The sequence below is a fragment of the Camelina sativa genome, chromosome 2 (assembly GCF_030686135.1).
Source record: "Camelina sativa cultivar CO46 ecotype springtype chromosome 2, ASM3068613v1".
In the NCBI taxonomy this organism is placed as follows: Eukaryota; Viridiplantae; Streptophyta; class Magnoliopsida; order Brassicales; family Brassicaceae; genus Camelina; species Camelina sativa.
The window spans coordinates 22,029,572-22,039,583 of record NC_141881.1 but is presented as its reverse complement, the minus strand read 5'-3'; the positions used below and the strand labels follow the sequence as shown (position 1 = coordinate 22,039,583).

Below are 10,012 nucleotides of genomic sequence, written 5' to 3'. Positions count from 1 at the left end.
TTCTGCATCTGGAAGGGAAGTTTTGATATTGCTAGCTATGGTCATTTTTAAAAACATCATGCTTAATCTGTTCGCTTTCTCCCAAGCTTTATGGAGAGCCTTTTCTTCCTCAGTACTAATTATAGTTAAGGGATCTGGCTCTTCTTCACGAAGTGCCAAATCCATATCTAGTACTCCTAATGTGAACTCAACTTTCTCTTTCCATTATGAGAAGTTAGTTCCAGTGAGGATCGGAACAGTAGAGACCATAGATGGCAAATTAGCAGGAAATGATGCTGCGATTTAGAGATATAATAAGCTTTAATTGAGGTTCAAAATTTAAACAACACATTAACAAAAATTATTGAATGCATATGACTTCAAATTATAATGCTCCTGTGGGTAGTCATTATAATATATCCTAATGTCATAGCTTTCAGAAAATTTTTCTTTAATGATGTATCAGATTAATTAAGCTATCTGTGGATATACTTAATTAACTCATGTACAAACATTCTAATAAATTATTGATCATGTTTTATGTCAATAGCCTACCTGTGGATAGCTAATTAATACATAAACATATCAAAATTTAAATATTTTGGTTTTCTATGTGCATATCATTATATGATAAAAACCATTATGGTTATATCAATTTCTTAATTATGCACATTAAGATAAACCAATCTTTTATACTTATATATATATATATATATATTAATTTAAACATATATTGTAACTTGAAACTTAAATCATACAAAATTCAAGTGTACAAACATCATAACTTAAAGCCTTAATTTTCAGTTCATTAAACCATAAATCTATTATTCTTAATGGATTAATTAGATGTTCATAACCATAAGCTCTGATACCACATGTTAAAGATACTTTTAACATGAACCCCAAAATCTTAAACATCTATATTAATCACATAATAGAATCATAAAGAGGGTTAAAGTAATACCTCCACTCATTGTAGAAATGATGCTTCCTTGAATAGTTTCTTCTTCTTCAATGGCTTGAAGGCTTGAAAATAAACTCTTAGATGATCTTTAGGTGGAAGATAAGGTTTCTCTCCCCTTTCCTATAAACTCTTTTCTTTATGTGTTGTTTTGTTCTTATGATGATTTGTGATGGAGCAAACCATCTATTTATAGGTGGGAAGAGGACCTTACTCCTCATTAGGGTTTTGTCTCATGATTTAATCTCAACCATCCATCATAGTAGAGATGAAGACAATGGTGACATGTGTGATAACAAGTGTCTAGTATTGCTTCAAACACAACATGCAACTTCACACTTGTCCTCTTATAAGCTTTAGCATGACATGTAGCTTAATACTTGTCCTTATAAGCATAAGCTTTACATGTAGCTTAACACATGTCCTTTTGGTTCCCAAATGATTAAAATATAACAAACCCAATTAAATAACTTACTAACTATAAGACCACATACATGGGTAAGAAATAATTATTTTCTTACACTACCGATCGTCATCTCCCGAACTCGTCAAGGAGGGTGAGAGTATACTCTTGACTTGCACGTTGATGAATACGAATCCGTTTATCTCGTTTTGGTTCTTATTTGATTCATTAGCGTTTTCGTGTACTAGTTCGATTTTTCTACCGAGGCCTATCATAGCCCCGTCTTAACAATTTTGACAACCTTAGGCAAAACACTTAAAAATGGGCTTTTTATTAAGAAAAACAAATTCCAATATAACAACACTATACTAAGCCACAATACACAAACTATTTAGTACTATTTATTAACTAAGAGTAACATATGAAAACTTTATCTACGAAAGCTAATAAATATGACAAAAATTAGATATATCAAATATAATGTTTTTCTACAATATAACAACAGTATACTAAGCCACAATACACAAACTATTTATGTATTAATTAACTAAGACTCTAAGAGTAACATATGAAAACTTTATCAACGAAGGCTAATAAATATGACAAAAGTTAGATATATCAAATAAAGTAAAAAATAAAACTAGATCACTATCAAAAAGAAAAAAAAGGTTTGTTGTAGATAAAAACAAATCTTGGTTTAGAGTTTCCTTAATTAAGCTCATTTTTTTTTTTAGACCTTTTTATCTTAACACTTATTTTTTTAGTGGACCCTTAAATAATTTGTTTTTATATGGTGATACCCAATTTGTTTTAAAAAAAAAATCTTACAGGGTACGTTGAAGGGATTATATCACGCGTTTTATAAAGTGGTAATCGAGAAGTTGACGAGGAACACAACACCAACACCTGACCAATCAGTAAGCGTAATAAATGATCTCAGTCCTGTTAGTAGGAGTAGTAGATTTTTAAGATCTGGTTTTACTTATTATCTATCTCTAATCTTGAATGTTTTCTACTGTGTAATAAGCATGTTGTACGTGATCATCAAGACGCAGAGCAACAATCAGCAAACAACGGTATTTTTTTCGTACTCCCAAATTTCGTAATTAATCATATAATATTATTTCTTCTTTTCAGCGCCTAACCGGAGTATAGAACCTTAGTTTTATTGAACCCGAAACTCAAACCGAATTAAACCGAAAAAAAAAAAATCGTTTGGGTTTTGGCACACAGAACCTTCAACTTCTGGCGGGTTTGGGATTGGATTGGAAGAACTCATTCAGCTATTCAAAGATCGTAGCCTCGAAACTTTGAATCGATATCATGGGGTAAGCACACACACTTGTGTGATTAATCTAATCATCTCTTTCGTTGATTCTTTGGTCTTAGGTTTTATTCTGATTTATACCCATTTGATGATAATGATTCACAGGTTCATGGGTTATCAAATCTACTGAGGACTGACTTGAAACTGGGCATAGATCGGCACTATGAGGAGATACAGCATCGCAGGAACACATTTGGGTCGAACACATACCCTTGCAGAAAGGGAAAGAGTTTCTGGGTATGCACAGTTCATGTAGACAAGAAAGTTTGGATTTTTTTTCTCTATTTGGCAAAGCTTTTCAATTTTGGTTACATTGTTTTGGTTGTAGTGCTTTCTCTGGAGAGCTAGCCAGTCTCCTCATTTGCTGCTTATCATGCTTGCTGCTCTATGTTTTTTGCTGCTGCGGATTTTCACAATGGTGAGTTTTTTATTTTATTTTATAATCTGTACAAGATGATCTTCTTTGGTAATTATGTTTTGACATTAACATTTTCTGTTTACTCTGATTATCTCGTTGGTTATAATACTGTTGCTTTGGTGTTTAGGTGTTGCTTTTTGTCAAGGGGGATTCTTTTAGATTTGAGCTCTTTTCAGTTATCTGTCTGAGTTTATTTTCTATATCTCATGTTCATGACACTTGCAGGGTGTCCTCGATGGATTGTATGTAGAAGCCTGCATCATTTTGACCACTGTTCTTGACATCATTGTGAGAGGTATCGTAACTACAATCTTTCATGTTCATGAGTTGCTGTTGAGTTACAAGAGAGAATATGGAAAGTTAGAAACAATCAGATTGATTTTGTTTGTCTAATATTTTGCAGCTACCGCCGAGTACAAGCATTCTTGTTGGTATGAAAAGTTGACTGAGGAGAAGAGAAACGTGTATCTAGAGGTGTGTTCCTGCTGACGGTTTTCTTCGTCCCTTGTGTATGGTGTTGCACTTTCCCACAATGTCTGCTGAACGTTTTTGATTGCAGGTTATTAGAGGTGGCAGAAGATTCATGGTTTCTATCTATGATATTGTTGTCGGCGATATTGTACCCCTCAAGAATGGTTTTCAGGTAAGCATCACACTTTTAACAGAAATATTTCTTTGGCTTGTCTGTCTTGAGCTTCACAATTTGTGTGGTGTGATTTTTGATTTATGGTGCAGGTACCTGCAGATGGTGTCCTGTTTGTTGCCAACTCGTTGAAAGTTGACGAGCAAGAAATTACTGGCTCAGACGAAATTGTATGCTGTACTGTACCCTTGTTGATGAGCTGTATCATTACCTCCCCTGTATCTCTAATCTCTCTTTTCAATTAGCAGGTTCAAAAAGATCTTCAAAGTAATCCGTTCCTGTTATCTGGCTCAAAACTTATAGAAGGCATAGGTACAATGCTGGTAAGCTCTCGAGCCACGTATCTTAATTTTTTTTTTAAGCTTGACACATCCTTCTCATAGATGTATAGCTACTTTTATTAAAGATGAGGCCTATGTTGAAAGGGATAAGTCACGTTGATAAACACTATAACTATAACTGTTTCTTCACAACAAAATAATTCATTGGAACCTATTCCGTGTTTCTGCATACAGCTTCTCTTTCTTTGCCTCAATGCTGTCTCTTCTTCTAGTGCCAGCAATAGATTGATTGATCTTGAATAAAGTGAAGTTGAGAGAAAAGAAGTAATCTACAATTGTTTTTTTGTGGGAAGTGCAGAAACGCAAATTCTGAAACCTGGAATTAGGGCAACAACATAGTTATACTCTGTGTGATTTTTTTTTTCTTTCTCAGTTACAAGATTGGTTTCTATTCTTGCTTTCTCTGTATATGGTTCTTGATCTTCTGATTCACTTTATTCTTTCCCGTGTATTAAGGTTACAACTGTTGGAAAGAACACTGGATGGTGGTTGAAGATGGAGGAGATTCGACATGAGACTGAAGACCAAAAGCCCTTTCAGGTCTGTTTTTATTGATTACTAATTTCTTGCTACCTATAACAGTTTGCGCGTTTATCATCTGTGATTTGTTTTACTAGGGATACTTGAAATGGCTTGCGATTTCTGCCAACTGCTTAGTCTTTTTGTTTGCTTCAGTTGCCGTTATTGTTCAGTTGGGCCTGTAAGTCTTTCTTTACTTTACAATGTACCCATTGCACATATGTTCTGCATTCATAGCTAATATCTCCAGCTCAATAAGGACCTAACAAGCTTGCGATTTAATTTCAGATACTTTAGTGGTCAGACCAAAAAGTCAGATGGAACTCCAATGTTTATTCACGGACATACCTCTGCCCATGAAGCAACAGAATTTGTGATCAAATCCCTGAGTTTTATGGTACGGGAATGCTGAAATTTACCTTTGTGGCTACAGTAATGACATATGGTCTTTTATTGGAATTTCGTTGGCGGTTGCCAAAACATGATTTTTTTTCAGATTGCAACAATAATAGTGGCAGTGCCTGTTGGACTTTCTATAGCTGTTCGCTTGAAGTATGCCTGCTTCTAGTATTTTTGTTTCAGTTTATATTGTTTCTCTCGACCGTTACTTTCTTCATGTTTCTCATCTTATCGTTTTCCTCTTTCCATCAGCCTTGCAAAGACAATGAGAAAAATGATGAGAGACAAAGTTTTGGTACTCTAATTTTATATCCCATTTTTCTTATTGTCGTTAGAGCATCAACGTGTGCGCTTTACTACCGTAAATGTTTTTCAGGTGCAAACACTCTCTGCATGTGAAAGAATGGGATCTGTTACAACTATAGTATGTCATAAAACTGGAATTTTAACTTTGAATCAGGCAAGTGTTCTCTTTTATATGCAATCAGCTCTTTCCTGCTTCATCTTATTCTTCCTGAGTAGTGAGTACCTATTTAAGCATTTATTTTCTGCTAAGCAGATGTCGGTGGTCGATGTCTGGGCTGGAGGAAGAAGAATACAAGATATGGATAATGTTTCACAGTTGCCCACGTTTCTTAAAGAACTAATCATTGAAGGCATTGCCCAAAACACAAATGGCAGTGTTGTTTCTGAAACGGTAAGTGTCCTGGATTACAGCGTTGATTTGGACATAAACTATTTGATTAGATTCGTGTAATATGAATTATTCTTAGTAAGTTCATACTTAACTATAGGGAGCCACTGTACCAGAGGTTTATGGATCACCGACAGAACAGGCCATTCTTCGCTTGGGGAATAAGGTTTTGTTTCTTTCTAATCTGACATTAGTACTTGCTATAGCTATTATGTTTATTACTACTGACTGTTAGTTACTTGTATTTTGTAGTTGGGAATGAAATTTGATGATGCTAGGTCAGCATCATTAGTCCATCATATTATACCATTCAATCCAAAGAAGAAATATGGAGGTGTGGCACTACAGGTAACATAACCTTGTCTATGTTGTTGTGCGAGCGCACACACACATACACATACATATATATACTGGTTTTAACTTGACCCAGGTACTTTGTTGCAGCTTTGTTAGAATCTGGAATTGTTTGACTGTAAATCTGCCTGCATATTTTATGCTAAATTTGATCCTTATATAGTTGTTTTACTTCTTATTATTCATTTCTAGCTTGGTACACGAGCCCACGTTCATTGGACAGGATTTGCAAAAGTTATTTTGAGTAAATGCGAATGGTATATGGATGGGGCCAACAACCCCAGAACTATTGATGAACAGCAACGAAAGGTTTGTATATGAACCTAGATGACTAATATAAAAATGAACTATTATTTCTTGTTTGGAGTTTTATGTAAGAGTCCATTCTCTCTTAAGTTCTTTGAAGGAACAATTGAAAACATGTGTAAGGAAGGACTGCGTTGTGCTGCACTTGCTTATCAACCTTATCACCTGGGAAGTCTTCCAACCAATGAGAAACTTTCTATAATACCTCAAGACCTTGTTTTGTTGGCTATTATTGGTATCAAGGTAACATTACCAGCGCTCATTCTAAATATTATAATTAGTATCAATGAGAATTGGTACCTGATTCCATTTTCTTCAAAGCCTGTGAAGTCTTTTCACTACTAACATTATTTATCCAACGTTTTGAATAACATGCAGGATCCTTGCCGGCCAGACACAAGGGATGCGATTCAACTGTGCAATTCCGGAGGTGTTCAGGTGCCATGAAATTTCTAAACTCTGAGTAGTAGAGAATGATTTCCTACTCGAATTGTTTGCTTTCTCTCACTGAGTTTGGGCCTGGCGTAGTAAATATTTAAACCTTATATCGTATGCAGTGACACCTTTGATATTTTTTTCTTGGGGTAACCCCCCTTTTATTGGTCTACTTTCTAAGTGGAAGCTGTTGATTTCAGGTTTGCATGGTGACAGACGAAGACGTTTGGACTGCACAAGCGAAAGCAATGGAATGTGGGATATTGAGGGATGCATCTGGCCGTAATATAAGGACAGGAGCTCAATTTCGTGATCTTTCCGATTCAGAGAGAGAGCAGATCGCCGGAGAGATCTTGGTTTGAATCCATTCTTCTATATTTATTGTTTAACGTATATATTTATCTGTGCACATCATGAAACATCGATGACTGGAATCATGAGATAAGATAGTATCAATCGTCACACTGTCACACCTTGCTGAGTGACATATTTTTTAATAGGTCTATATTAGCCGACTGGTTCAAGAACTGGATTGAGTTAGAAATTAACACACTACTCTATGTGTAGGTTCTTGCTGAATCTTCTCCCAGCGACAACCTTCTGCTTGTCGAAGCACTGACGAGAATAGGGCATGTAGTTGCAGCCACAGGGATGGGAATACATGATTCAAAGACACTACTCGCGGTCAGTAATTATCATATTTAAACTCAAAGAGAACATGAATTCTAAACAGAAAGACATGTCCATCATCACTTTTCCTTGAACAGGCGGATGTTAGCCTTGCTATGGGAACTGGAGGAACCACAGCAGCAAAAGAGAATTCCGATATCATTATACAGGATGATAATTTTGCTACGATTGTCAAGGTTGGTTTATTATATGCTTGGTTGAAATGATAAACTTGGGCAGTAGCGGCTTATAGAATGCATACAATAATGATGAGCAAGCTTTGACCTTTTGGCAGTGAAATTTTGTTTAAATCTTTCTGATAAGATATTAGAGGCTTGTTTGGATAATGCAGTGTATCATATGGTCTCGATCTCTATACACCAATATCCAGAGATCTATCCTGTTCCGGCTCACTGTCAGTGTATCAGCATTAACTCTCTGTGTGGTTGAGGTTGTGGTTTATGATGCATTTCCACTTAACGCCGTGCAGGTTAAAAAAATGTTATCCCTTTGTAACTTCATCATCTTGTAATCCAGCTTTACCACGATTTGAAACCTTTTTCCCTAACCCAGTTTTTGCGTTTCCCTGATGCAGCTTCTGTTGCTTAATCTTAGTATCGACATCTTAGGAGCATTTGCATTGGCATACCGACCAAGAGCTGATCGCCTCCTAATGGGAAAGCCACCGGTTGGTATAAGGTACAAAAATCTGAATAGGATTTGATTTGATTAAGTCAGTATATAGTTGTCTTAGAAAGAGACTTACTGTATTGGTGCCAAAAATTTGGAAGAAACAGTTGATTTTTCAGTTCTGGTTCTGTTCTACGTGAATATAAGCAAACTGATCATACATATGTATACCTTTTTCTGTCTTTTTTTTTCAGAGACCCTCTTATTACCAAGACGATGTGGTCCAAGTTGATAATACAGGTATGTCGGGTAAAATCCTTGATTTATCATGTGTGGACGTTAATGTCCGATAAAAAAATTTGTACTCCTTCATAGTTTTCAGGGAGAAAATGCAATTCCTTGGTCTTCTTTACTAATTAACTATATAGATTAGAGACACAAACACTGACTTGGAGACCTCTAAATAGTGCTTCTGTCATGACTTACCTTCTTCCAGGTATTTTACCTAGTGGTGTCGCTGGTACTCATAAACTCTGAGAAGCTAAAGCATGGTCCTAGCAGCAATGCTGAAAAAGTGATGAACACATTTATATTCAATTCCTTTGTCTTCTGCCTGGTAATGTCCAATTTCTCCCACTCTTGTTATCAGGGTTCATTTGCTAATATGTTGATCATCTCTCTCTGTCTTTTTAAAATAACGCAGATGTTTAATGAGTTTGAAATCCAAAGCATAGACCAAACCTTTAAAGAAATCTTCAGAGAGAACATGTTTCTCGTTACAATAACCTCAACTATTATATTTCAGGTAAGTCCTCTGCACAAGGTGATTACAACATTTATCTTCTTTTTCTGTTCATATCTAACCCGAAAACATAATTACTTTCTTTTTTGTTCCTTCTGTGTCAGATAATCGTAATGGAGTTCGCAGGCATGTTCGTTTCTTCAGTCAAGCTTGACATGAAAAAATTGGTGACGACAAGTCTTTTGGGATTGCTCAGGTTCTGCTCATAAAGATCCTCAACTAGTTTATAAGTTTTACTCTTCACATTTTTCTCAATATCTATACGTATATTTAAACTTTTTGTACAGCCAAGTGGCCACTCGCTTCCCTTACCCAGAAAACCAATACTACCGTAACTGAGATTTATCTTACCATATAGGCACAACTACCGTAAGAACCTTTTACTCTCTAATCTTCTAATGAATCACACATGAATATCTTATTTTAGATTTGACAAGTAGAGTTACTCTGAACTTACAAATTCTCATTTCAGGTCAACTTCTGAAGCATCCTTCTAGCTATGGTCGCTTAGGAGGTTTTTGTTCTCTGCGTGGGTCTGCGTGAGAGACTATATAATGCCGGATTATTGTGCTGTGTATATATTATAGTACAGCTAGTTCAGTCAAATTCATTTCCTCTTCAACATATGTAGAGCGAAATGAGTGAGAGTCATATATTTATATAAGTTTTGTTCAATCAATTCGTCTCTTCATTTTCGTTTCATGAGTTCTTGGATGTTTCTAAATCTTCTGATATAGCTGATTCCTCGCAATAATTTTTTTTTTGTCGAATCTACCCGATTATATCTTCTTTTATCTATCAAATTTCTTTGAAATTTTCAGTTGGTTCCTATACCAAAATCTACCTTTCCTCCTAGGTTTACTGCCTTAGGTTCATCGAATTACGACCACCACGACAATTTTAAACGGTTAGACAGCCAGTGGGATACTAGTATATTCGTACACACAAAAACTAATAATATCAATTACTACTACAAACTTTCATACCATAGCCAGTAGCCACATGTGGTTTTACAGTGCACCCCCGCACCGGTTTGAGGTTCTGCCTATAGATCCAACGGCTTATGTTCTTTTTTTTTTTTTCAATTTTACCATCTTCACTTGACGCGGCGTGATCTCAATGGTAAATCTTA

At 35.6% G+C, this 10,012-nt stretch overlaps 1 protein-coding gene across 1 annotated transcript; it reads left to right on the top strand.

Moving 5' to 3' along the window:
- The first annotated feature begins 1,942 nt into the window (after window positions 1-1,942).
- LOC104753524 (calcium-transporting ATPase 8, plasma membrane-type-like) lies at window positions 1,943-9,559 on the top strand. Its single transcript, XM_019235781.2, has 34 exons — window positions 1,943-1,951; window positions 2,174-2,260; window positions 2,371-2,419; window positions 2,577-2,671; window positions 2,776-2,907; window positions 2,999-3,088; window positions 3,314-3,383; window positions 3,492-3,562; window positions 3,648-3,731; window positions 3,824-3,901; window positions 3,980-4,054; window positions 4,529-4,612; window positions 4,690-4,772; window positions 4,880-4,988; window positions 5,088-5,143; window positions 5,243-5,285; window positions 5,367-5,450; window positions 5,550-5,687; window positions 5,785-5,850; window positions 5,937-6,032; window positions 6,231-6,347; window positions 6,435-6,587; window positions 6,723-6,782; window positions 6,980-7,135; window positions 7,347-7,463; window positions 7,547-7,645; window positions 7,801-7,938; window positions 8,044-8,147; window positions 8,333-8,378; window positions 8,575-8,694; window positions 8,782-8,883; window positions 8,985-9,076; window positions 9,168-9,249; window positions 9,353-9,559. The coding sequence occupies exons 1-33, from the start codon at window positions 1,943-1,945 to the stop codon at window positions 9,217-9,219; spliced, it is 2,955 nt and encodes a 984-aa protein (XP_019091326.2). The 3' UTR covers window positions 9,220-9,249; window positions 9,353-9,559.
- The last annotated feature ends 453 nt before the right edge of the window (window positions 9,560-10,012 follow it).

Excerpts from the sequence above, each read along its gene's own strand:
- LOC104753524 (XM_019235781.2), top strand. Across the intron at positions 2,420-2,576 it reads GCAACAATCAGCAAACAACG|AACCTTCAACTTCTGGCGGG; the intron begins GTATTTTTTTCG and ends TTTGGCACACAG. Across the intron at positions 3,732-3,823 it reads CCCTCAAGAATGGTTTTCAG|GTACCTGCAGATGGTGTCCT; the intron begins GTAAGCATCACA and ends TTTATGGTGCAG.